General features: G+C 39.8%; 1 protein-coding gene and 1 non-coding gene across 2 annotated transcripts; one reads left to right on the forward strand and one right to left on the reverse strand.

Moving 5' to 3' along the window:
- On the forward strand, positions 1 to 25,792 carry GINS1 (GINS complex subunit 1). Its single transcript, XM_045528845.1, has 8 exons — positions 1 to 54; positions 745 to 1,342; positions 5,650 to 5,714; positions 8,668 to 8,766; positions 9,377 to 9,467; positions 16,707 to 16,823; positions 22,715 to 22,789; positions 25,416 to 25,792. The coding sequence occupies exons 2-8, from the start codon at positions 1,268 to 1,270 to the stop codon at positions 25,482 to 25,484; spliced, it is 591 nt and encodes a 196-aa protein (XP_045384801.1). The 5' UTR covers positions 1 to 54; positions 745 to 1,267; the 3' UTR covers positions 25,485 to 25,792.
- On the reverse strand, positions 18,297 to 18,402 carry LOC123623003. The gene has a single exon (XR_006729731.1). It is a non-coding gene; the product is annotated as a U6 spliceosomal RNA (small nuclear RNA).
- Positions 25,793 to 27,862: the final 2,070 nt, after the last annotated feature.

Consider the following 27,862-nt stretch of genomic DNA (forward strand, 5'->3'; position numbering starts at 1 on the left):
GAAAATGAATCATCACAACTCCTCAGAGGTGGTGCTATTGTCCCCATTTTACAGGTAAGGAAGTGAGTCTCGGGGTCATTAAGGAACTTTGTATCTGGGCTGAAATTAACGAGGTGTATGGCTGAAGAGGGTTGTGGATGCTGGTCTTTGAATCAGGATCCTGCAGCGTGGTCCAATATGAAATTGTGTACTTGATAAAAAACAACAGCTAAATTATTCCTTACTGTAGAAATGAAAAGGAAATGCCACTCAACATTTCTCAGATAACATGTCTACTGTATCTATACTCGCAAAAGAGCAACATAGTTTCTAGGGGTAGCTAGAATGAATCCAATATTGCTTTTTAGAAATTAACATTGCTTTTTAAAAAATAGCCGAATAAAACAAATTGTTTCTATATTAGTGATTCCTATGTTTGATTCTATATGGTTAGGAAATTTTCCATAATCATTTAGGCAAGAAAATGCCTAGTGAATTCATGTTAGTCTAGGATAGATATTACAAATATTTTTAAATGACTGTTTTAAAGTCAAAGGGTGGTACTGTGGAGTTGGAAAGCCTAAGTACAGGCTCTAATCACTTTAGAGCTGTGTGACCTTGGGTAAGTTACCTAACTTCTGTTTCCTTATCAGTACTGGGTCTTAATCACCTTTAGGGATAAGTTGTGAGTTAAATGAAATATATGTCGCAGTTCCTACCATACAGGAGGTACCAAATAAAAGATGGTTTCTCTTTAATATCAAGCAAACAATCTGCACTGCAAAACTAAAACGAAACGCTGCGTCATGACATCAATGCACATCAAGTCTCTGGGCCTTCCCTCTTAACCTCCAAGTGCCCCTCTGCACCTGAACGAAAATGAATCAGAAAGAAGAAAAAGGAAGCTGCGGGCGTGCATTTATCCCCCACTGTGCTGAGCGCAGTGGCCTAACCGACCACCCCGAACTCGAAACAGTATCTCCGCTAGGGGCCCTCTGCCCAGCGAGGAGGGACCTCGCCCGGGAAGCACCCCTCTCACCCCGCCCCTCTAGTGCTGAGGCTGCGCTGCAGAAGGAAATGTCTCTTTTCGGCAGCCGTAGGCCGCGATACCGGCAGCGCGTTCCAATTGGTTCGGCCTGTTTGGCGCCAAAGCGCGGAGCAGTGGCGGAGGAGAGCCGCTGCGGCTGCAGGTCTGAGAACCGTAGGAGCGCGGTGGCTAAGAGCCCCGTGACCGTTTCGTCGTGAGAGCTGGCGGTTGGCGAGGCCGCGGGAGCAGGACGACTGTGCCATGTTCTGCGAAAAAGCCATGGAGTTGGTCCGCGAGCTGCACCGCGCTCCCGAAGGGCAGCTGCCCGCCTTCAATGTGAGGGGGCGCGGTAGATGGATACAGCTAGTAGAGGGGGGGAGGGCTTGAGGAGCGGAGTTTCAGGGGAGGGTCTGGGGTCCTGGGCGGGCCTGGGGGAGAGGTGGCCTCCCCTGCAGGGTTTACTTTCGCACTTTCTCAGCTCTGAGGTCCAGAACAAAAATTCTGGAACGCGGCAAACAAAATATAGGAGCGAATAAAAAGCATTCATGCTTGTATCACCTAGCGATTTGGTGAATTTCCTGTGTATATAGTCTTGTTTCTTTGTTTAACCATTTATTGGTTGCCTGATATTAGCATTTATTGTTCACTCAGGCAGCGATGTGTGGTGATTAAAAGCCAGGCCTCTGGAAGCAGATTGGGATTCTGGCTCCGTACTGGGACTTTGAGGCAGTTACTCAAGCTTTCTGTGTTCTTAGTTTTCACATATGCAAAAATGGGGGAGGAGGAGGATGATAATAGTACCCACCTCATGGAGTGGTGAGGGCTAAGTGGGTGTTTGTAAGGGTCTCTGAACAATGACGTACAGTAAGGGCTGAGTCAGTGTTAGCTGTTAATATTATTTCTACTGCTGTTGCTGCTGCTACTATTACTATTATAATTATTCTTACTTTTCTATTACTGCTACCCTAGACAGGGTGCTTAGCAATTGACCTACATTATCTCTTGTCTTTATAATAACCCTTTGAGTTTTAAACCATTGTTTCCCATTTTTTCCAGCTATATACATATAGGCTTGGGGAAATTTAAGTATCTTGCCTAAGATGACACAGCCGGTAAGAAGTAAAGCTAGGATTTGAACCCTGGCACTCTAGCTCCAGAGCCTGCACTCTAAATTCTGCATTTCACTACTCCTATTATAGAGCAGCCACTGTTTGGATGCCAGAACACATTCTGTTGGGAGAGGGGCATGAAGACAGGTAATAGAGTGCAGTGTGATAAATGATACCAAAGACATGTACACACAAAGGGGAAACACCAGTGTGAGCTGAGGCCAAGAAGGGTATCTTTGAGCCTTATCATCTTCAGAGATGAAGTCACTACTCTGAGAAGAGAGTGAAGCATCCCAGCCAAAAGATGCCACAGCACAAAGACACATGGAAAGGGTGATCGACAGGATGTGTGGGGATGCTATGAAGGTGGCCCGCAGCTCAGAAGAGTTTGATATTCACTTGTAAGGCATTCTGGAAGCTTACACGGGGTGAGGGGAGTGATAGGGTAATTTTTGTGTTTTAAGGATAACTATGGCAGCAATATGGGGAATGGATTGAAGAGAAGAAAACGGGGATGGAATATGGCTAGTGGGTGGTTGATAGACCAAGTGAGAGATGTGTGTGGCCCAAACTTCGTCAGATTCGTGGCACTGAGATCAGTGTCTGTGTTTTAGAGACACGTGACAAACAAGACTTGTGACTTTTCAGACAAGAGATGGGTGGGTAATGCATGAGAGGGAGGATCAGGGTCCTGGAAGGATTCTCAGGTAACTGAGTAAACAACATCAGACTTCAGGAAGAGGAAGAGTGTATTCGGGAAGGTGATGAGTTTTGTTTTAAACATTAAAGAGCACCTAGTCTGATAATTAGGTTATTTTACAAATGAGGAGACTGAGCCAAGAGAAATTATGGGTCAAATTAAGGGACTTCTCTGAATTTACAGCATATTGGAGGCAGAGGCTCAACTTGAACACAGGTTTTCTGGATTCTGATCTGTTGTTCTTTCAACTTCAAAACAGTTACCTCATTTACAAAGTTAGAAGACAACACTGTGAAGCTCAGTAGAGATGCTCGGATGTAGGGGTTTCTGAGCTGTAAAATGTAGCTCCATGAGTAGGTCTTAGAAGTTATAAAATCACTCTCCTTTCTAGGTCTTAGTTTGCCTTACTGGTGCCTTACACTGACAAACCTACCTGCTAGTCAGGTGACTCGGCAGCCTGACAGACTCGGCCTGCAAGGGTGGGCCTCTCTGACTCAACTGAGCGGTGAAGGTGGAAGGTGGATCTGAGAGGCCCAGAACTAGCACAGGCTTTTAAGAATCATTCCTGGGGGCGGGGAGCGTGATAACCAGTGGGTTTAGAGCAGGGGTTCTGCCTTATTGCTTCCAGAATCCTACATGGTTAGATGCTGTGTTCAGCAAATTGAAAAGTGATTACCCCCTTTCTGTATGCAGAACTGGTAATTTTTTTTTTTAATTAAAAAGTACATTTTTAAGAAAATTATTTTGGGCTCTCAGGGGCTTACATCCTAAGGTGGGGGGCATAGAATAAATGTTATTCCCACTATAGACAAAGATCTGAAACTATTCCTTAAAATAATATTTGCTGATGAAAGGAATATTTAACTGAATTCTAATAAAGCAGATCTTTCCATGGTATTTTTTTTAACCAGATGATGAAAGGGAAGATAGAATTCATGCTTACATTTTTCATCAGGAATTATCTCTTTGGAGCAGTGTTAAATAGTTCATTTTGTAATTGTGCCAGTAGTATACCAAAGCATTTTTGCTAATACATATATTTTGGCCCTAAAAATAAATTGCGAAAAGTAGATTGTTGGCAGATCTATTGTGCAACATTTAAGAATTTCAGAATTCTAATGTTTTGTCTTCCCAGAGAAAATTTGCACCACAGTGGATAGTAGAAAAACTCCTTTCTGTTTTTACAGTACAAACTCAAAACACTATTCCTTTTCTTCTTGGTATTAACCTTTTAAGACCATTTTTCAGTAAGTAATAAATTATCTACATATTTTTGTTATGCCTTATTGCTTCTGTAGGCCTATTGATTTTTTGTCATCAATTTTATTGAGGTATAATTTATATGCAACAAAATATACATTTTAATAAGTTTTTGAATTTTGACAAATGTATGTATCTTTATAACCACCACCCCGGTCAAGATTTCTGTAACCCCAGGGATTCCCTTTTCCCACTTTGTAGCCACCTCCCACCTGTAGCCTTACACAACCACAAATTTGCTTTCTCTGACAGATTATATTTGTCTTTTTTATATATTGTTTGATTCAGTGTGCCAAGGGTTGGCAAACTTCTGTAAAGGGCCAGATGGAATCATACCATATGTACTCTTGTGTCTGGCTTCTTTTGCTTAGTATAACGTATCTGACATTATCCTTACTCAATGTGTTGTCAGTAGTTCACTCCTTTTTGTTGTGCTTTTTCCCTTTTTCTTTTTTATTTTCTGAGACAGGGTCTTGTTCTGTTACCCAAGCTGGAGTAGAGTGGCATCATTATAGCTCACTACAACCTCAAGCCCATGGGCAAAGCAATCCTGCCTCAGCCTCCTTAGTACCTGGGGCTACAAGCACACACCACCATGCCCAGCTAATTTTTAATTTTTTTTAGAGATAGGTTCTCACTATATTGCCCAGGCAGGTCTTGAACTCCTGGCCTCAAGTGATCCTCCCACCTCAGCCTCCAAATGTGCTGAGATTACAGGCATGAACCACCGCATCCAGCCTCATTTTTTTTTACTGTAGTAAAATATACATAGTATAAAGTTTACCATATTAACCATTTTTAAATGTACACTTCAATGGCATTAATTACATTCACATTGTTGTGTGACCATCACCCCTATTTCTAAAACTTTCGATCACTTCAAACAGAAACTCTCATGATTAAGCAATAATTCCCCCTTGCCCGCTCCCAGCTCCTGGTAAGCAGCTCCTGGTAATATCTAGTCTACTTTCTGTCTCTATGGATTTGCCTATGCTAGATATTTCAGATAAGTGGAATCATACAATAGTTATCTTTTTGTGTCTGACATCTTTCAGTCAGCATAGTATTTTCAAGGTTCATCCATATTGTAGCATGTATCAGTACGTCATCCTTTTTTGTGGTTGAATGATATTCCATTAAATGGATATACCACATTTGGTTTATCCATCCATCAGTTGATGGACATTTGGGTTGTTTCCACTTTTTAACTATTATGAATAATACTGCTAAAAACATTTATGTACAAGTATTTGAATAATGTATGTTTTCATTTTTCTTGAGTATATACCTAGGAGTGAAATTGCTGCATCAATTCTGTGTTCAACCTTTTGAGGAACATCAGGTTTTTTTCCACAGGCATCTACCATTTTACATTCCCACTACCAATGTATGAGGGGTCCAATTTCTCCACATCCCTGCCAACAGTTGTTATTGTAACCACCCTAAAAGGGTGTGAAAGAACTATTGCTTTTTGATAATATAAATCAAAGATAAATACAGTATAGTATGGGTACAATGTTGCCACAGAATTGGGGGGGAATTAATAAATATGTACCAATATCTGTATGTTCTAGGAGGATGGACTCAGACAAGTTCTGGAGGAGATGAAAGCTTTATATGAACAAAACCAGTCTGATGTGTAAGTTTGATAAGATTAATGTTCTAAAACAATTTAAGAAGTAATATGCTGAAATCAGATAACGTTGCATTAGGTTTTTTTAAAATTTTCTATGAGCTCGATCATACTCTAGCTATACAAAGTAGCACAGGACTAGAGGGATTTTTGCTGATCACTTCTTAACAAATATTTGTTGTTTGACTGATATGAGTTGAAAGGAGTTAAGGTAGACCTAAAAGAAATGACATACCCTAAAGTAAGACATAAAAGTAAAAACCCCAAAGAAGTGAAATTCATAGTTTCCACTGTTTATTTTCATTAACAGTTTGTTAAAGGGAGATTGGGCAATTTGTAAACTTAGTGGGAGCTGCAGTGGTTTCTGATAGCCTGAGTGGAGTTCACTGAGAACTAGTGCTAGAAAAGGTGACAGTGTAGTAGGTCCAGAGAGGGCTCTAGATTTATGACTATTTAGAGCTGACCATAGTAGTTGGCACAGGGGAGAATCTGGGCTGTAGGACAAAGTCCACAGGTTCCTGTAACTTGGTGAAGAGTAAGACACAAAAGGGAACCAAGTACTGGGTCAAAGTTGAGATATTCGTATCTCAGCCTAGAGAGAAGTCTCTCTCTGTGACATGCACTTTCCTCTTTGGTCTGGTTAGCTGCAATGTTTTAATAGGTTATCTGGATGTAGAAATCACGAGCATGCAATAAGATTTGTAATGCACACAAAGTGATAGGAGCATTTTCCAACTGTTGTGTTTAAGGATACATACAGAAAAGTCTTTACAGGTGGAATGAGGAACTGAACCTCAACAGGTTTGCAGTAAATATAAGGCAAATGTAAAGTCCCAAACTCAAGTCCCCAAGCTGTTCATTGGTTCATTCAATAAATAGGACTAAACAAATTTGTGCTGATAAGTGGCTCTGGTATTACAGCGGTAAACAACACAGTCAAGATTCCTGTCTCTGTGGCCCTTACAGTGTAGTGCAAAAGACAGATACCAAATTCAGATGCACCAAACTGGGATGTGTGCTATGAAGGAAAGCAACAAGAATGCCAGGAAAGAGAAAAATGAATTGAAGATTTAGCTTAGGTTGAGAGATCAGGGAAGTTCTCTCAAAGGAAGAGACATTTCAGGTGAGGCCTGAAGGACAGGTGGGTTTTAGTGAGGCAATAATTGTGGGCAAAGAGTATTTTAGGCGGAGGAAGCATGTATACAAAGGTCCTGAGTCATGAAAGAGGGTGGGGTACCCAGGAAACTGATACTTAAAGAAGAGGAATGTGGCTGGAACTTACATGTCTAAGTGTGGGGCAGGTGGCAGCACAGTTCATGAATTAAAAGATCATCCTGTCCCCACTTACATAAGTAGGGGAGAGAAAAAGAAATAAACAAACCAAAAAAGATCATCCTGGCTGCTGTGTAGTCTGGAGGAGCTGAGCAGAGAGGGATGCTGGTCATCCCAGTGCCTGGAGAGGTGACCCAGACTAGGTAAAAAGTGAGCAGAGTAAAGAAGTGTGTTAGAGGTGACCTGACAGGCCTTAGTCCAGCAAAGGAATGATTTTCCTATATTCCTTGTTTTGTACCATTTGCTAATTCATGATCCAAAATTCTGTCCCCTACCCTCCTAGTTTCTTTCTGGGGAGGCTATTGTTACATTTCTAGTTAAAATTATTTGTGAAAAGAAATCTGTTCCTTAATTACTCATATATAAATGTGAATCTTTTTAGAAAGCCCTCTTAATAAAGTACTCTGTTAGCTGTTGAGTGTATTTATTTGTGCTATTTCCTTATAATACAGAGCACATTGTAAACAATGTGGCAAATAAGTCAGACTTTCATAGGGTGGCAGAAAAGCATAGAACAGATTTAGAAAACATGATAGAATCAGACATGTATTTTGCCTGTATTATCAGGGCCTGGCACAGTGCCTGGTGTGGAGCAGGCACTGCATGAATGAATCCTTTTCATATTCATCTAGTTTCTTTTAAAACTCCAAAATAGATTCTTATTCATTCTGTACATTTGCTTTTAAAATGTGATACTTACTGAAGTATCTAAAGGTACGTATTTTTTATAGGGTAAAACCAAAGTTTTCTCCCTCTGTGTGTAATACTGAAGTACAGTAATACACTTAGTTGAAGATCAACAAATATTTGTTAGATGAGTGAAAGACCATTTTACCTCATTTTAACTCACTTTATTATGAGGATTTGAAAGTACCACTGTAAAGGCCGAGCACGGTGGCTCATGCCTATAATCCTAGCACTCTGGGAGGCTGAGGCGGGAGGATCGTTTGAGCTCAGGAGTTCGAGACCAGCCTGAGCAAGAGCGAGACCCTGTCTCTACTAAAAATAGAAATTAGCTGGACAACTAAAAATATATATAGAAAAAATTATCCAGGCATGGTGGTGCATGCCTGTAGTCCCAGCTACTCGGGAGGCTAAGGCAGGAGGATTGCTTGAGCCCAGGAGTTTGAGGTTGCTGTGAGCTAGGCTGATGCCACGGCACTCTAGCCCAGGCAACAGAGTGAGACTCTGTCTCAAAAAAAAAATAAAAAGAAAGAAAGAAAGAACCACTGAAAGACAAGTACTACATAGAATAACAACATGACAGAAGACCATAATCTCATGAACTAAAATGTTAGGTTTGTCTCATCTCTCAGCATGATAAGGGAATTCCAAAAAGTGAGTAAATACAATGTTTGTCATTTGGAAATTATAATAGAGATTAATCAGTGTGCAAAAATGCAAAGTACCAAATGGCTAAATGAAATGTATCTTAGATAGCAAGATCTTAGGCAAGTTATTTAGCTTTTGGCTCTTTATCTTTTAACATGTGCAGGTAGTTACTAACTTAGGTTAACAGCTAATCACAAATGGATAAAAACAAGCATGTAAGTCAGTTGTTAGTGGCTTTGGAAATTTTACTTACTCTGAAATATACATATTTTCTTCTTTAAATATTTTTTATCAGGAATGAAGCAAAGTCAGGTGGACGAAGTGATTTGATACCAACCATCAAATTTCGACACTGTTCTTTGTTAAGAAATCGACGCTGCACTGTAGCATACCTGTAAGCTTCTTAGTTTTTGCTTGTGGTAGCAGAGAACAGTCTGTTAACCATTTCATATGGATAGCAGGAAATCTTAGATTTGTCTCTCTTTATAATCATTCCAGATTTTTCTTTTTTCCATTTTTAAAACTTTTTGTTATGAAAAATTGCAACATTTATAAAATGTTGGGAGTAGGGAGAATAATATTCTAATGAACCCCCATGGAGCTATCATATAGGTTTAATGACTTTTATTATTTTACCATGTTTTCTTCATTGTGTCTTATTTGTTCATGCCACACTATTTTAGAGCATCATGGCGCTTCACCACTGAATACAGTAGTGTTTTTAGTATTTTTCTTATTTCTGTAAGAAATAGGACCTTTGGGACCTTCTCCCCTAGGGCCCTGGTGTTTCTGTCACGGCTGGAGGACGGGACAGTACCTTCAGGTCTGCTCTCTAGTGTGTGCTCACAGCCCCCTTGTCTCTCACAGCTGGCTGTTTGCATCAGGAGCCAAGTAAAGTCCACACGTGACACTTAGGTTCTTTTGAGTCCTGAGTCTCTACTTGCCAGAACCACTTCTGACACCCCTGTTATTCTTATGCCACTAATACCTTCTCAGTGTCCTAGGTATGACCGGTTGCTTCGGATAAGAGCACTCAGGTGGGAATATGGCAGCGTCTTGCCGAATGCATTACGATTCCACATGTCTGCTGAAGAAGTAAGTTAGCATTGTTTTTCAAGCTTATGAATTTGGAAAATGCTGAAGTTCTGGCATTGTTATAGAATAGTATTTGTTGGTATTTCTCTTTTTGTTTTAAACATCTGTTTTTAGCAATTTTTGGCCTGTGTTTAGTATATAGTGTGATAGGAAGTATGTGGTGAGGAGTAATTCTAAATGCTATATGAAAAACTCTGTTGTTACTTTACAAAGTAGAGTGTCATTGATTAGTGATCCATCAGTACAATTAAAAAACTGGCATCATTATTTGGGGGTTTTCCATAAAATTGTGTGTGTGTGTGTATGTGTGTGCATGCATGTGCACACAGAGACTTTCCAAATCAACATTGCAAATTCATATTTGTAATGAAACTCTTGATTTGTCTAGTCACTGAGGTACAGAGCTAGCCCAATATTTAAGGACATAGGATTGAAGTCCGGCAGACTTGGATTCAAATTCTGGCTCTCCACTAACTGTCTAATCTTGGGCAAGTAACTTGACCTCTCTCTGTGCCTAAATTTCCTCATTTACAAAATGAGGATCATAGTACATACATGTTGCAGGTTGCAGTGACTTCTGACATTACCTACAGTTAGGCCAGACATCATGGGTTAAGTGCTTAGTCTTCCACAAGCCTGCCCTCACTTGAGATTCCAGCTGCAAGTTCAGGGTTCTCACTATCCCCTTAGGTTCAGTAATTCACTAGAATGACTCACAGAACTCAGGAAATCACTATACTTAACATTACAGTTTTATTACAGCAAAAAAGATACAAATGAGAGTCAGCCCAATGAAGAGACTCACAGAGTAAGGTCTGGGAGGGTCCCAAACTTGAAGCTTCTAGTATCCTTTCCCTGAGGGATCAGGATGCATCACTGTCCTGACACATAATGTGTAACAACACACAGAGGATTGCAGAGGATTGTCAACTAGAGAAGCTCACACAAGCTTGTCTATCCAGAGTGTTTACTGGAGTTTCATTACATAGACTGATTGAATCTTGGTCCTGTGATTCAGCCCAATTCCCAGCCGGTCACACTGATAACGAGGGATGAAGCCCCGTCCTCTCATCACATGGTTGGTCTTTCTGGGGTGGCCAGCCCTAATTCTGAGTCATCTCATTAGCACAGACTATCCAAGGGCCCAACACAAGTCTCCCCATTAGCACATGTGATCAGGGCCCACCATGAATAACAAGACACTCCTATCACTTGAGAAAGTCCAAGGATTTCAGGAGCCACCTCCCAGAACAGGGGACAAAGGCCAGACAAATTCTCTATTCTACAACACGGTTATTATAAGGCTAATCACAGGGTTACTTCAGGTGATCCATATGGAACGAACAAAGCATAGGATGGCACTCAATAATGTCAATAGTTAACTATGTTTGGGTACCATAGCACATAGCTTAACAAAGCAAATGTTCAATTCATTTACCATTAGCTTCTTCACATTTTTGAAAGTGGTGATCAATTTGCTAACAGACTTTCATTGGTTTTTTTATTCTTTCCATTTTCTGGATAAATAAATGAGTAACCTCTATCTCAGATTTGCCAATAACTATGAAATTGGTAACATGTTAGTACTTAGGTTTTCAGTTTATTTCTATGTTCTTTGTGCTCAGATCTACTTAATGTTAATCAAACTTTAGGGTATTTCTTGTGTGTTATGATGAAATGAACAGAATACTGTGTTGCTTCTTTAATGATAGCTGTTAACATGATTTTTCTCATGCAATATTTCATAATAGATTAGTGTGTTCCTTATACTTTTGTAAATGGCTGCAAGCTACACGTTTATTCAAGCACATCTATTAGATTTCATATTGGGCATTGTATTTCTGAGGATAACATTTTTTTGTGATTATTGAATTAGCAAAGCCAGTTCCTATGTTAATAAAATATAACCATATCCACAGCATATAAAAGAATGTTAATGGGTCTAGAAATTAAGCCGTTTGAGAGTAGTAACACCTGAGATTTTCTTGGAAGAGTTTGTGAATTACTGTGAAACTGGCAAATGACTTCCTTCTATCCCAGTGTCCTCACCTGTAAAAAGAAATATACTTGTCTTCTGTCTCTAAGTAGTAGTGTTTTGGAAAAACTCAAGGATGACAACAAGAAACCAATATAGGTATACTTGGTACCAGATTGCAGATGTCCCTGCCTGAACAGTGGCATGGTGCAAGTGTATCAACCATTTTGGACCAGTAACAAAGAATATTCCTGGGTACCCCTGACAACTTACAGGAGACTGTCAGGTCTGAGTGTCACCATGAGTGTCTGTTACCCAAGGGTAGTGCTTCAGTGGTGACACTGTGGGCTCAAGTCTCCCACCTGGGTTCACATCCCCACCTTGCTTATTAACTCTGAGCCCTTTGGTAAATTATCCAATCTCTCAAAGCTTCGGTTCTTCATTGATGAAAAGAAAATAATAGTACTTACATCACAGGGCGATTACAAGGAGTAAACAAAATAATGCATGTTAAAATTTTAGCATATTCTTGGTCCACAGTAAGCACTTTGTATAAATATTAGCAGGGATGATGATCTCAATATTGTTGACTTACAGCAACAATAGAAGTAAAAAGCAGAGCTAATATAAGGCACCAACATGAAACAGAGATGATTGTGCTTTAACAATGTTTAGAGAAACCACCATTGGAAGAATATGAAAGTATATACATAGATAATATGTAAAAATCTTCTCAGTATCTAATTTCAGAATAGTAAAATCTTTTGTGTTTTCTTTGGCTTTGTTTTTCAATTGCCTAAAATTTCTATTTAAACATAGAATCTTAGGCCGGGCATGATGGCTCATTCCTATAATCCCAGCACTTTGCGAAGCCAGGGTTGGGGGATCACTTGAGCCCAGAGGTTCAAGGTTGCATTGAGCTGTGATCCTGCCACTGTACCCCAGCCTGGGCAACAGAGCAAGACCCTGTCTCTAAAAAAAAAAAAAAGATATACATATACACACACACACATAAAATCTTTAAGCCACTAACACATGAAAGATAATGAAAATAAATGTTTTTTCTTTCCTATTAATATTTTTCTGTAAATAAATATTTTGTGTCAATATGTTTTGTGGAAGAATCATGTCCATTCTACTTTGCCCTTCCATCCATGAATGAGACTGGATGGGGGTAATGCCCTCATTGCCAAAGCAACTTCTGATTTTTCTTCTACTGTGTCCTCTCTTTGGGGTCTGTTATGCTCTGCTATTCTCAGTGGAGTCACTCTAAAAAAGACCAACGTGGAAAGATGCCTTTTTTTACTCATTTGGAAACATCTCTCTAAGGAAACTATTTCATCATACTTATCAATACAAAATAATATTTTTTATCTTTTGTTATTATAAAATACAGTACAGTTTTTACCCACCTAGGCATATATCCCTTTTGAACCCTTTTGAATCTTTCTTGATCCCTTACTTTAACTATTTGCATTATAAAATCGAACATATTTGTAGACACACACATGCGCACATACAGAAAGGTGCACAAAACACAGATGTGCAGCCTAATGGTGTGTCACCGAGGATCTCACACGTACCTATCACCCTGTTCAAGAAAGAGGATATGGGCTGGGCGCAGTGGCTCAACGCCTGTAATCCTAGCACTCTGGGAGGCCAAGGCGGGCAGATTGCTCGAGGTCAGGAGTTCGAGACCAGCCTGAGCGAGACCCCGTCTCTACTAAAAATAGAAATAAATTATCTGGACAACTAAAAATTTATATAGAAAAAATTAGCCGGGCATGGTGGCGCATGCCTGTAGTCCCAGCTACTCGGGAGGCTGAGGCAGTAGGATTGCTTAAGCCCAGGAGTTTGAGGTTGCTGTGAGCTAGGCTGACGCCACAGCACTCACTCTAGCCCGGACAACAAAGTGAGACTCTGTCTCAAAAAAAAAAAAAAGAAAGAGGATATGGTGCCAGAAGCAGTGTCCCTCCTCCTAGTGGCGAATAACCTCCTGACTTTTGTGGAGACTAATCACTTCCTCATTATTTAAAACATTATTATTTTACCACCTAGGCATGCATCCCTAAACACTATAATGTTACTCATTTTTTGAACTTTATATAAATAGATCCATGCAGTAATTCTTTAATGACTGACATCTTTAACTAAACATATTTTTGAGATTCTGCCCTGTTGATGTATTAGCTGTAGTTCATTTCTTTTTACTGCTGCATAGTATTTTATTTTAAGTAGAAATTGCAATTTATTGTTGATATTGTTTTCAGTTTTTGACAGTGATGAACAATGCTGTTATGAACATTGTTGTAGTATGGTAATTATGCATTTCTGATACGTACCTGGGAGTGGAATTGCCAGTAGAGGGGCCATATATCCTAGTTTATGCCTGTGTCCCAACATAATTGTTAATATTACCTCTTATTCTCAAAAGTATCCTGGACTTCTTTTTATAATAAATTATATAGACAACATATAATTTATATGGTCACTCATGTCCAGGGTTTTTAAACCTCAATACTATTGACATTTTGGGCTGAATAAATTTTTATTGAGAGCTGTCCTGAGCATTGTAGGGTGTTTAGCAGCAGCCCTGGGCTCTACCCACTGGCTCTACCTGCCAGTAGTGCTCCCCTCCCCCAAGTCATGGCAACCAAAGTGTTACCGGATGTTGCCACATGCCTCCTTGGCATTCAGGACCTCTGGGTTTAGTCTGTAGTATATGTGTATGTTCACCTAGATACGGCCCAGTGGTTGGCCAAAGGACTGTATCCTTTCTGTTCCCATCAGCAGTGTATCTGGCTCCTGTTGCTCCACATTTGCACCCATGCAGTCAGTCTTTAAATTCAGCCTCTGTGATAGTATGTAGTGGTATCTCATTTTGATTTTAATTTGCATTTTACTGATTAATGAAACTGAGCATACTTTTTCATTTATTGGCTATTTGGATTTCCCATTTTGTGAAATGTATATTCAAGTCTCTTACTCATTTTTACTTTACATCCAATCATCAGTTGATGGACATTTGGGTCTTTTTCTTATTTCTTTGTAGCATTTATATTCTGGTTATTTATGTCCTTTGTCAATTATGTGTATTGTAGATATTGTCTGCACCTTTGTGGCTTTTGACTTTGCAATTTCCTAATGGCATTTTTTTTTTTTTTTTTTTTTTTTTTTTTTGAGACAGAGTCTCACTCTTTTGCCTGGGCTAGAGTGCTATGGCATCAGCCTAGCTCACAGCAACCTCAAACTCCTGGGCTCAGGAAATCCTACTGCCTCAGCCTTCCGAGTAGCTGGGACTACAGGCATGCGCCACCATGCCCGGCTAATTTTTTATATATATATATTTTAGTTGTCCATATAATTTCTTTCTATTTTAGTAGAGACAGGGTCTCGCTCTTGCTCAGGGTGGTCTCGAACTCCTGAGCTCAAACCATCCACCCGTCTCGGCCTCCCAGAGTGCTAGGATTACAGGCGTGAGCCACCGCACCCGGCCCCTAATGGCATTTTGTAATAAACAGAAGTTCTGGATTATCATTAATGTGACCAACTGATTAATTTTTGCCTCTATGGTTAGTTTTTTGTTTTTGTTTCTTGTCCAATGGGAGAAATCATTGTCTGCCCCAAGGGTGTTAAGATATTTTTCTATGTAAGCTTTTAGGGGCTGTATTTTACCTTTCACAGAGAGATCTACAGTACTGGGACTGTTTTTTGTGTATACTGTAGGAGTCACATTTCATTTTTGAGAATAGATATTGAGTTGACTGGCACCATTTATTGAAGATCCTCCTTTCTCCATGACTGTGCGCCTAGTGCCACCTTTGTCGTAAACTGAGCGTCAGCATTTCTATGGATTTTGAATGGGATTTTGTTAAGACTATTTGTCTGTCTTTCCACCAATTCCACTGTTGTAATTGCTGCAACTTTGTGATATGTCTTGTTCTTTTTCAAGAGTGTTTCAACTATTTTTGGCCCTTTGCACTTCCATGTAAATTTTGGACTCAATTTGTCAAGTTCCATTTTTAAAAGAGTTCAGATTTTGGTTAAGATTGAATTGAATCTATAGATCAGTTGACATTATTACGATATTGAATCATCCAATCTGTGAACGTGGTATATCCCTCCATATATTTAGGTCTTCTTTCATTTCTCTCAACAGTTTTTTTAAAAAATAACAGATTTACTGAGATACAATTCATAGCATGAAGTTTATCATTTTAAAATGTATAATTCAGTGGTTTTTACTATGTTCACAGACTTATGCATCCATTATGACCATCTTATTCCAGAACATTTTCATCACCCCAAAAAGAAACCCTTTATAATTACTCTGCATTCTCAAGACCAGCCTAGGCAACATAGTGAGATGTTGTCTCTACAAAAAATTTATTAAAAATTAGGCCAGGGCATGGTGGCACATGCCTGTAGTCCAAGATAGTTGGGAGGCTAAGGCAGGAGGATCACTTGAGCCTAGGAGTTCGAGGTTGCAGTGAGTTATGATTGTGCCACTGCACTCCAGCCTGGGTGACAGAGTAAGACCCAATCTCAAAAAAAAAAAGAAAGAAAGAAAGAAAAGAAATAGCATTAGTCCAGAGTTTGAAGAAAGCATAACTCTAAAATAGTGTCTCTTTCATGTTTCTGTTTCTGTTTGAGGGTTCTTAAGGTTTATGATTAAGTATGCTGGAGTGTAAGCCCTGTGAGAGCAGAGATTTTTGTTCACTTTGTTGAATGATTGATCTTAAGTCCCCAGACCAATGCCTAGATCATAGAGGGCAATCAATAAAGTTTGTAAGGCCAGGCGCGGTGGCTCACGCCTGTAATCCTAGCACTCTGGGAGGCTGAGGCGGGTGGATTGCTCGAGGTCAGGAGTTTGAGACCAGCCTCAGCAAGAGCGAGACCCCGTCTCTACTGAAAAATAGAAAGAAATTATCTGGCCAACTAAAATATACATACAGAAAAAAATTAGCCGGGCGTGGTGGCACATACCTGTAGTCCCAGCTACTGGGGAGGCTGAGGCAGTAGGATCGCTTAAGCCCAGGAGTCTGAGGTTGCTGTGAGCTAGGCTGACGCCACAGCACTCACTCTAGCCTGGGCAACACAGCGAGACTCTGTCTCAAAAAAAAAAATAATGTTTGTAGTGTAAATGAATGAGTAGTCGGAATAATTATTCATGTTGAGATGTGTATTGTTTTTGAAAGGGTGAGTATACAGTTTGTGCGAGTTTTCTTACAACTTTGTTGAATGACCAATCTCTTATTTTGCAGATGGAGTGGTTCAATCATTATAAAAAGTCCCTTGCTACTTATATGAGGTCCCTGGGAGGAGATGAAGGTTTGGACATTACACAGGATATGAAGCCTCCAAAAAGCCTGTATATTGAAGTATGTATACCTTTTAAAAGTGTATTTTTTTAAAATATGTAGATTGTGCTTATATATTAGGTTCTATTATAAAAGAAAGGAAACATAAACCGAAAGCAAAAAAGCTTCGTATAGGGGGATAACAGAATAGGAGGCAGCTAACATTTTCTGCATGTACCTATTTTAATTTTGACTTTGGAACCATGTAAATGTTTTACTTATTATTTAAACAAAATTAAATAAAAATGGAAAACCAATCACTAAGTTTTGAAAGCAAAATGAAACAAATGACTATGTCTTTCAAGTTGGTGGATTAATCAAATAGGATTTATTCTTGTTTTGTTTTATTTAGTTTTTAAATTTTTTTCACTTTTTAAAATTATAAAATACACATAAATTTACTGTTTTTAAGTGTACAGTTCAGTGGTGTTAAATACCTTCATAATGTTGTGCAACCATCAGCGCACCCGTGCCCAGATATTTTTTTCATCTTCTAAAACAATAACCCTCCAATTCCCCCTCTCCACAGCTGCTGGCATCCACCATTCTACTTTCTGTCTCTCTGAATTTGACTACTCTAAGCAGCTCATAAATGGAGTCATACAGTATATGTCATTTTGTGACTGGCTTTTTTCACTTAGCATGATGTCCTCAAGGTTCATCCATATTGTAGCATGTGTCAGAATTTCCTTTTTTTAAGACTAAGTAATATTCCTTTGTATGGATCTACCACATTTTACTTATCTGTTCATCCATGATTGGACACTTGAGTTGCTTTCACATTCTAGCATTTGTGGTTAATATTGCTGTGAACATGGATGTACATATATCTCTTTGAGTCCCTGCTTTCAGTTCTTTTGGGTGTACACCCCGAGTGGAATTGCCAGACCCTATGGTAATACTATCTTAAAATTTTGAGGAACTGCCATCCTGTTTTCTACAGCAACTAAACCATTTTACGTTCCTGCCAACAATGCACAGGATTCCAGTTTCTCTACATCTTCACCCACATTTAATATTTTATTTTTTCTTTTTCTGTTTTTAATCATAGCCATCCTAAAGGGTGTCAAATGGTATCTCATTATGGCTTTGACTTGCATTGCCCTAATGATTATTAATAGTTATGTTGAGGATCTTTTTATGTGTTTATTATCTATTTATCTTCTTTAGAGAAATGTCTATTCAGGTAGATACATTGCGTGTTATCTTTTTAAAATTCCTGAGACTTAATTTGTAGTCTAATGTGGTCTATCATGGAAAATGTTCTATGTATACTTGAGAAGAATGTGTATACTGCTGTTGTTGAGTAGAGTGTCTTATATATGTCTGTTACATCTAGTTGGTTTTTTTTGTTAATTCCTCTGCTTACTTATCTTCTATCCATTATTGAGAGTGGGGTATTAAAGTATTCAACTATTATCATCTATTTCTCCCTTCAATTTTGTCAGTTTTTGCTTCACATATTTTAATGAATTGTTATTAGATGCATAATTTTTTTATATAGAATGCTTCACAAATTTGCATGTCGTCCTTGCGCAGTGGCCATGCTAATTTCTCTGTATTGTTCCAATTTTAGCATACGTGCTGCTGAAGCAGGCACTGCATAAATGTTTATAATTGTTATATCTTCTTGCTGTATTGAACCTTTATTAATATATAATGTCTTTCTTTGTATCTCATAAACTTTGATTTAAAGTCTATCTTGTCTAATATTAGTGTTAGAGTGGGAACTTGTACCGGAGGCTGAGAAAGAATTCTTGACTCAAAGATTAGGGTAGGTTTGAAGCAAAAAGTTTATTTTACTTTCCAAGAGAGGAAAGAGTACGGCATGAAAGGAAGAAAGAAGGAATGCCGGCACCGAGGTTGAGTGGCTTGAGCTTTTATTGTTGCAGAATGATAAGAGGAGGTGTTTTTTGTTTTTTCTTTTTTCTTTTCCCTTCTCTGCTAGACTGGCTTTATCAGACAACTCAGAATGTGGTCTGGCTGATGTGGAGGAGTCTGCCCAGTACTATTCCAGTTCTGTAAAAAAAGCTCTTAAAAAAACCAAGTTAGGCCACAGGTGGTTAAGCAAACAAAGGGCCATTATGTGCAGTGATTTTTACTCGCCACCCCCCCTTTTAACACTAGATTGCTTACTAACAATGCCGTCCTTTCAATTAATATAGCCACCCCTGTGCTCTTTTGGCCACTATTTGCATGGAATATATTCTTCCATCCCTTTGTTAACGAACCCACAAAGTGAGTTTCCCTAGGCTCAGTACTCGCCACACAGAAAGCCAGGAAATTTATTGCAGAGGGTGTCAACTGGGAGGTGGAGGACTGCCTCAAATCTGCCTCCCCAACTGACAGGGTCAGGGGTTCTTCTAGAGGTAAAATGAATAATGCATGAAGTGAGTGAGCATGATTACATGTTTAGGGCAGAGTGCAGGGGACACGAGCACAGTGAGAAATCATACTGGCACATACATTGCATGATCCAAGAATGGCGGATAAGCAGAGATTTTAGTAGTATAATGAGCTAGGGGTTAATATTGGTCATCCTTTTATGCGCAGGTGGGATTTGGGGAGCAGGTTGCCTCAGTGTGTCCTTGTGCAAGATCTGTGGTGGAGTGCTGCTTATCTTGTCTTCCTGAATAAATTGGTGGTATAAGGCCTTGTAGTTATATTGTGGCTGCAAGGAGGTTTATTCCTGTAGCATAAAAACCTGTGGTCTGGCTGGGTGCGGTGGCTCACATCTGTAATCCTAGCACTCTGGGAGGCCGAGGCAGGCGGATCGCTCGAGGTCAGGAGTTCGAGACCAGCCTGAGCAAGAGTGAAACTCCATCTCTACTAAAAAAATAGAAAGAAATGATCTGGACAACTAAAAATATATAGAAAAAATTAGCTGGGCATGGTGACGCATGCCTGTAGTCCCAGCTACTTGGGAGGCTGAGGCAGAAGGATTGCTTGAGCCCAGGAGTTTGAGGTTTCTGTGAGCTAGGCTGACGCCACGGCACTCTAGCCTGGGCAACAGAGTGAGACCCTGTCTCCAAAAAAAAAAAAAACCTGTGCTCTGGGATTCGACAAACTCTTGGAAAGCATTTTCTGCATCCTGCTGGTTATGGAAGCATTTTCCCTATAAAAAGTTGTCAAGATGCTTGAAGAAGTGGTAGTCAGTTGGCAAGAGGTCAGGTGAATATGGTGGATGAGACAAAACTCTGTAGCCCAATTCATTCAACTTTTGAAGCGTTGGTTGTGCGACATGCAGTCAGTCATTGCGGTGTAGAAGAATTAGGCCCTTTCTGTTGACCGATGCTGGTTGCAGGTGTTGCAATTTCAGGTGCATCTCATAGATTTGCTGAACAGACTTCTAGATGGAATGGTTTTGCCAGGATTCAGAAAGCTGTAGTGGATCAGACCAGTAGCAGGACACCAAATGGTGACCAGGACCTCTCTTTGGTGCAAGTGTGGCTTCGGGAAGTGCTTTGGAGCTTCTTCTCGGTCCAACCACTGGACTTGTCTTCGCCAGTTGTCATATAAGATCCGCTTTTTGTTGCATGTCACAATCTGATTGAGAAATGGTTTGTTGCATACAAGAAGAGAAGATGGCACTTCAAAATGACAATTTTTTTTATTTTTGGTCAGCTCATGAGACACCCACTTATCAAGGTTTTTCACCTTTCCAATTTGCTTCCAATGCCAAGTGATCATAGATTGGACCACGTTCGGTTCTTCAGCAACTTCTTGTAGTTGTAAGAGGATCAGCTTTGATAATTGCTCTCAATTAGTTGTCAACTTCTGATGGCCGGCCACTGCACTCCTCATCTTCAAGGCTCTTGTCTCCTTTGTAAAACTTCTTGAATCACCACTGCACTGTACGTTCGTTAGCAGTTCCTGGGCCAAATGCGTTGTTGATGTTGCAAGTTGTCTCCCTGATTTATGACCCATTTTGAACTCGAATAAGAAAATTGCTCAAATTTGCTTTTTGTCTAACATTTCTATAGTCTAAAATAAATGTAAAATAGCAAGAAATAAGTCATTAGCAAAAAAACAAAGTGAGAAATGTGCATTAAAATGATGTATAAAATAACCACATTTAAGAATGTATTCCAATATCAAACAGCAAATTTCAACAATGCTAAAACCACAATTACCTTTGCACCAACCTAATAGAGAATAGAATTTAGCACCTATCTGTCTTTACTGCACAAACCCTGTCTCAGGGTAGCCCAGTAGTTTACCGTGGGATTTCTTTTTTATCGAGGAATTCCACTAACAAATGCATCGGGATTAAAAGAACTAGATTAATGCCATTTTGTAACTTTTAGCTACCGAAACCTTTCAATGAATAGTTAATGGAAAGCTTTATAATGAATGGATATGCACATATGGATGGCACCCAGAGCCACTGATCAGTCAGCACCCAAAGAGAGATAGCCACTTTGTGCTTCGTGTGGCCTTGTAACAGGAAGTACATGACACCACTGGCCAAAAAATCATACCTTAGCTGATAAAGCCTCTTGACCTCATTTCTAGTTTTTTGGAATTCAGGGACAGAGGGACATGTGAAATGATCTCACAGAAATCCACAACAAAATTTTCGTTGTGGGAAGTTATACCAAACTACCCACCAGTTTCTTCAACAAATAAATTGCCACATGGAGGGGAAAAACATAAAAAAAAAGGAAGGGAAACTTATACATTAAAAGAGACTTACGAGACACGTCAAAAACGTGTAATATGTAGCTCTGTTGGATTCTGATTTCAACTTGGAGACTTGTATACTAACTAGATATTTCATGGTATTAAAAATTATTAAGATTAGCTATTAATGATGAAATGGTGAAATGATGTCTATGATTTGCTTCAAAATAGTCCAGAAGTGGGTGAAGGGAACAAGTTTGGCCATATGTTGATATTGCCAGTTGAAGGGACAATGGAATGTCGTCATAGTAGTCTTTTTAGTTTTTGAATATGTTCAAGATTTTCCAAAATAATGGTTTATTTAAAGAACCAAATAGGTGTGTATGGTGGAGGGCTTCTAGAGTAATATTTCTCATGTTAAGTTAAAATACTTTGGAATCATGGTGAAATTCCGGAGGAGTCGCAGGATGTGGTGACGCTATCTGGAAGAGCAGAAGACAGGGTTGCCGCTGGAGCTGGCTCTGCTGGAGGCAGCAGCAGGTCAGTGCTCTTACTCAGGAGAATAAACTCCAGTCTGAGTTCTCACAGGAGAGGAAAAATGTCCGCCCTATTTCCTGTGGCAGCACTTAGTGCTGTAGCCAGGTCTGCAACCTGCACCCCAGGACACCTTTGAATGGCCTTGTCTGCAGTTGCAGAGGTGGCTATCAGAAGGCTGCCTCACCCTCCCACCTTTGGACTAAGAGTCTCTCCTAAATCCTGTCCTGTGAGGCTGCATCTGCTCTTTCATGGTGTACTTCTAAGTATTCCTGGAAAAGAATGTGAATATTAAAGGGGATTGGAAGAATCTCTTCCAACAACAGGTTTACAGACCTGCCTGTGTCCTGTTCTCAGATACTGATATTTTGTGAGAGGGGTCAATAAGAAGTAGACTGAAAGAGATCTAAAACATTCATTGTAGACAGATATTTCACCTGCTTAATTTTTCAGCATTTGCCGAGGGGAAAGGATCCAGCGATGTCTCTCTTGCCCAGCTCCCTGGGCTTCCTTGCTGTCAACGTTGACATGCATACACTTTCAGAGATTTTGCCACTCTTCTTCCTTCCTGTCAAAACAGGACAATTGGAACCATGAGAGTACCATGGTGGTAGTACTAGGCCTAGGCACACAGAGAGGAAACAAGCAGAAAGTCTAATACTTTTACTGTGTGGGTATTTATATAATGCCTGTTTACTTTTTGGTCAGTACCTATTAAAAAGTAATTTAGATAAAGCATCAGTTTTTCCTTTCAGGTCCGGTGTCTAAAAGACTATGGAGAATTTGAAGTTGATGATGGCACTTCCATCCTGTTAAAAAAAAATAGCCAGGTATTTCTTGTCTTCGGATACTTTACTTTAAATCTTGGAAGAGTATTGAATGGTAGAAATATTGGGGGCCAGGCGTGGTGGCTCACGCCTGTGATCCCAGCACTCTGGGAAGCCGAGGTGGGAGGATCACTTGGGCTCAGAAGGATGAGACCAGCCTGAGCAAGAGCAAGACCATGTCTCTACAAAAAAACAAAAAATTAGCTGGGTATAATAAATAGCATGCACCTATAGTCCCAGCTACTCAGGAGGCCGAGGCAAGAGGATCGCTTCAGCTCAAGAGTTTGTGGTTGCAGTGGGCTATGATGATGCCATTGTACTCCAGCTAGGGCAACAAAGTGAGACCCTGTCTTTAAAAAAAAAAAAGAAAACTAAGCATTTTCTAGGGCAGTTATCACAATGGGCCTTATTCTGGTTAAGTGGTAGATAATTATCCAAAGGCTATTAAACTATTGGATTTAGTTCCTTTCATCAAATTACATTTATAAAAAAGTTGCTAAGCACTCATTTTAGCTCATACTTCACTTTATAAATCCTAGTTCTTTAGGAAACAATGATATAGATCAAGAATTTCTAAGTAGTTAGTATATAAACATAGCAGAATCTAACAGGGAAAGCTTAAAATTATAAAGTTGTAGCTTAAGCTAAATTTTTCCTCATAAATAATCTCAATATATTTATTGTTTCCTCAGAAGCCTTAAAATTCACATTAGCTGAATTCATATTAGCTAAATTTATTTTTCTCCTATACCAATTTTCTGAAGTTTCTGACAAATGACCTCATAAAAGCCACTTTCTTTCCTTGCCTGCTCTCTTGGTGTCGCCAGTTTTTATCTGATGACCGTAAGTCACTGGTGCTCACTTTGTTGATGCCGGGGAGCAAAGGAATGCTTCAGGCCACGTGGTCCTAGGGCTTATTTCCCTAATAGAGGGTGAGGTGTTCCTTTATTTTACTAGTACCCTTGGAGCTTTGAATAGTTTTCTAAAACAAAGATTGAATATTTTAAAAACAGATTTTGAGGCTACCCTGAAGTCTTTGGTTATTAAGGTAACAATTTCATTCCCAAGTGTCCTCTTAGAAGTAGGACACTAATGAATTGAAAGCAGATGACAAATGAATACTCTTGTAAGAATCTGTGTTTCTGGAGGACCCAAGAGGAAGCTCTGGTTCACAAGAACTAAGCCATCTTCATAAAGCGAGATATGCAAAACGTCCCTTCATCCCAAACACTGCTCTGTGGTTGAATTTCTTTCTTAAGCTTTATGGCTGATCTGCCCACCAGTGTGCACATTTGCTTCTCTGCTGGGCCATTTCATTTTCTCTGTGGACCATGCAAAAAGCTTCCTCTTGGTGATGCTTTTGTCTCTCAGCTGTGACCCTATCCTCAATTATAAAAATGGAGACATTAAAAAAAAAACCTTATAATTAACCATGGTTGTGATAAGGGCCTTCCAGTGTCAAACCACATCTGTATCAATTTGCTATAGAATCTGTGGTGTCGATCATTCACATAATGTAAATGCGTTAGTAGGGAAATGTTTTCTTAACTTATGTTCTTTTATACTTGTCACTATGGCAAGTATTGTTTCTTTTTGTCCAGAAATCAGAATTCCCCCTCCTTTTAGTAACAGCATTACAATAACTATTAAATGAACAACTGTGTTCTGTTGTGGTTTTTTTTTTTTTTTTTTTTTTTACATTTTACATTTTTAAGGATTCAGTTAACAAGTTAGACAACAGTCCTTGGCCCGTGTGTCTTCATGACTGGTTTAGAAGGATTTGGTCACGAGTCACGAGTCTCCCATTAGGCCTTTGGGTTTGTGAGGCAGGACCTTTGGTGGACAATGCCACTGATGGTACATTTGCTTCCTTGAAATCTTTAAGATTTCTTTGACTACTCCTGAGCTTGGAAAGTCTTCCTGCCTTGCTTCCTGCCCCGCCCCCCACCCCTATACTCCAGGGTGTCATAAATGTTCACTTCTGTGCTAAGGGGGAAAGGAGACTGCTTTCCACCTGCCTTTGGTTCCCTGAGTACAAGAGTGATGTCCTCTCTGGAGGACACAGGACAAGCGTTTAGCTGGGTAGCAGCATCTTCACACACACCATGTGAACCGCAACCCACATTATAGGTTACAAACACTTTCAATCCTTGAAAAATACAGGAGAAAAGTTGTCACTGTTATTATTAGAAGAATAAATATTCAGACTCTCAAATCCTAGAGCGGTTTCGTGGAGAAGATGTTCCTTTCCTTGGTCTTCCTGATTGGCTGCTGGACCAGTTATAACCCAGCGCCCAAGATCTCACCTGAGTTTTTCTGTGCGTAACTTAAAAATGCAAACAGTAAGGAAAATATCTACTAGAATTCAGAAGTTTTTAATTGAATTGAACTTAAGTAAACTATGAATTCATTTATAAAAATCAGAATTCAGTACAGGTCTAAGTGGCATCCATTTATCAGTGGATTAAAATAGTAAATACACTCATATAGTTGAGTTTAACTGTTAATACTTAGCTATTGGAGTTTGAAAACTGTCTCATCAGTGTTGCTTCTTAATGATGTCAACAGTAATTTCACATTCTTTCCCAAGCCTTTCTCTGACTTTTCCCCCATCTCCTGTCCCCCTCAGCACTTTTTACCTCGGTGGAAGTGTGAGCAGCTGATCAGACAAGGGGTCCTGGAGCACGTCCTGTCGTGACCTCGCGTGACCCTGCGCCGGAGCACTGCCAGGCTTCACTGGCAAACTCGGAATCTTCTACACTCCTCCCCACCCTCCCTCCACCTCCTCTTTTGATTTAAAAAGTTACAGACATTCTTTAAGATAACCAGCAATACTTGGCTAAGCAGTATGATTTGCTATTAAGAACTTTTGTTTTTTTATGTCGTACACTATTGTGTTCTTTGTACTCCTTTTTGTAATAGGCTGTATCATGACGTTCCTACAGTTATTACAATTTATTTTTTTTAAATGAAAGTAAACATTACTATATTTGAATCTCTTTTAAATAATGAGAGTGTGCATCTTGTGTTGTTTTCTGGTTGTGTGTTGTGCAAGCCAGGAGCTGAATTTCTGGAATACATGTTTCCATATCACATGGGCAGGTGATACGGAAAGATGATGATCTGTAGAAACTTTCAGTATATTTAATGTTTAATGACTTACTAATTTATCATCTGGCTATTTAAGAAGGAAGGACACAATGGATTTTGCCTGTTTTCAGTGGTGGCTGGTTTGGCTTGTGGCTGTGGGTCAGCACTGGTATCACCACTTTGGAAAGGGACATGGAAATTGGGGCCAGAGAAGGAACTTGGTACCGTTTTCCCTGAGACTCACATAGACCACGGAGTCCCATGAAGAGTTGGCTGGCTAAGTGGAAGTCCGTTTTTACCGTCTGCTGGACTATGAATAGTAGTGTCGCAGCAGCACAAACTGGTCCAGCCTTGTGGTCAGTGGTCATTCCCCAGCCATGTCATCTGAAAGAAGCATTCAGACTTACACGTCCAGAAAGACCAGTTCCTAGCACATACTGTGTATGCAGTTTCATTTTTATATAAGGGAATGTTTCTGGCCAAAATTACACTCAAGAGATCAAGTAATAGACTTCACCTAGGATGTGGATCTGTATGTTTTCTAACAGACCTGCTTAGGTCAGTAGGCTGCCCTTTGCAGGTTATTTTCATTATTGAAAATAATTTCTTCCCATAATCTTCGTGCCCAGATCAATTTCCATATAAATCTCTACTGACTTAACAATAAGGAAAATTTCCCTAATGAATGGGATGGATGATGTTGATGTTTTAGCTGTGGGTCAGTGGTCACTTCCCCTTTCCTCATATCGACTCCCACGTGCACAGGTGAGCCCTGCAGTGCCCCCAGAATGGCTCGAGTGGACACTCCTGTGGAGGGTGTATCATGTAGCCAGCCAGTGTCTTTCCTGAACTTACATCATTTGGTGTCCTTTGTGTTTGATTCTCCAAATAAAATAATAATTAAGTACATTCCTTATTTGAAATGAATGTATACTAGCTGAAAATTTGGACATTGTGGAGTTTGTATCAATTTATATTGACTGGCTCTCTATTTAGAATTGTGGCTAGAGTTTTAAACCTGCCTTAAACCATTTTTCCTTACTCTAAAAGCAATCTGGTTGGGCTCAGTGGCTTACGTTACTCTAGTGCTTTGGGAGGATCACTTGAGGCCAGGAGTTTGAGACCAGCCTGGGCAATATAGCAAGACCCCCATCTCTATAAAAAAAGTAAAAATTAGCCTGGTATGGTGGCGCGCACACCTGTAATCCCAGCTGCTCAGGAGGCTAAGGTGAGAGGATTGCTTCAGCCCAGGAGTTTGAGGTTACAATGAGCTACACTCACACCACTCCAGCCTGGACTGCCGAGCGAGACCCTATCTCTAAAAAGAAAAAAAAAAAAAAAAGAAGTAATCTATGTGCAGTAAAAAAAAACAAAAATGGTAAAAAAAAAATGGGGAAAAGGAAGACAAGTTACCCTTCCCCTACTAGATACCACCGTTCATTGTGCCACTGTTAACTAGTCCCATTTCTTTTAAGCATTTTCCCCAATTATTTTCTAGTTTCTGTTCCTAATGTGAATGGATTCTTTTTTCTCATATTTTCTAACAGGCTTTGGCTGATACACGTAAGAAAGCTGCAATTGTGATACTATGATGATTTGGCCACATTCTAATATTTATGTAAATTCATTTCTTTCTTTTTTTTTTTTTTTGTGAGTGTTTGTCACCTGGGCTAGAGTACTGTGGCGTCAGCCTAGCTTAAAGCAACCTCAAATTCCTGGGCTCAAGTGATCCTCCTGCCTCAGCCTCCCAAGTAGCTGGGACTACAGGTGCGTACCACGACACCCGGCTAATTTTTCTATTTTTAGTAGAGATGGGGTCTTACTCTTGCTCAGGCTGGTCTCGAACTCCTGACCTCAAGCAGTCCTCCCACCTCAGCCTCCCAGACTGCTAGGATTATAGGCGTGAGCCACGGCCCCTGGCCTCATTTCTTTTTCACATTAATTTTGCTGCCTAGAACGTTAAGAAAGATGTTGACTGCTGCTGGT

This window comes from Lemur catta, chromosome 17, assembly GCF_020740605.2.
Source record: "Lemur catta isolate mLemCat1 chromosome 17, mLemCat1.pri, whole genome shotgun sequence".
Taxonomy (NCBI): domain Eukaryota; kingdom Metazoa; phylum Chordata; class Mammalia; order Primates; family Lemuridae; genus Lemur; species Lemur catta.

Excerpts from the sequence above, each read along its gene's own strand:
- GINS1 (XM_045528845.1), top strand. The coding sequence starts at position 1,268 with ATGTTCTGCGAAAAAGCCATGGAGTTGGTCCGCGAGCTGCACCGCGCT. Across the intron at positions 1,343-5,649 it reads GGCAGCTGCCCGCCTTCAAT|GAGGATGGACTCAGACAAGT; the intron begins GTGAGGGGGCGC and ends TGTATGTTCTAG. Across the intron at positions 5,715-8,667 it reads GAACAAAACCAGTCTGATGT|GAATGAAGCAAAGTCAGGTG; the intron begins GTAAGTTTGATA and ends ATTTTTTATCAG.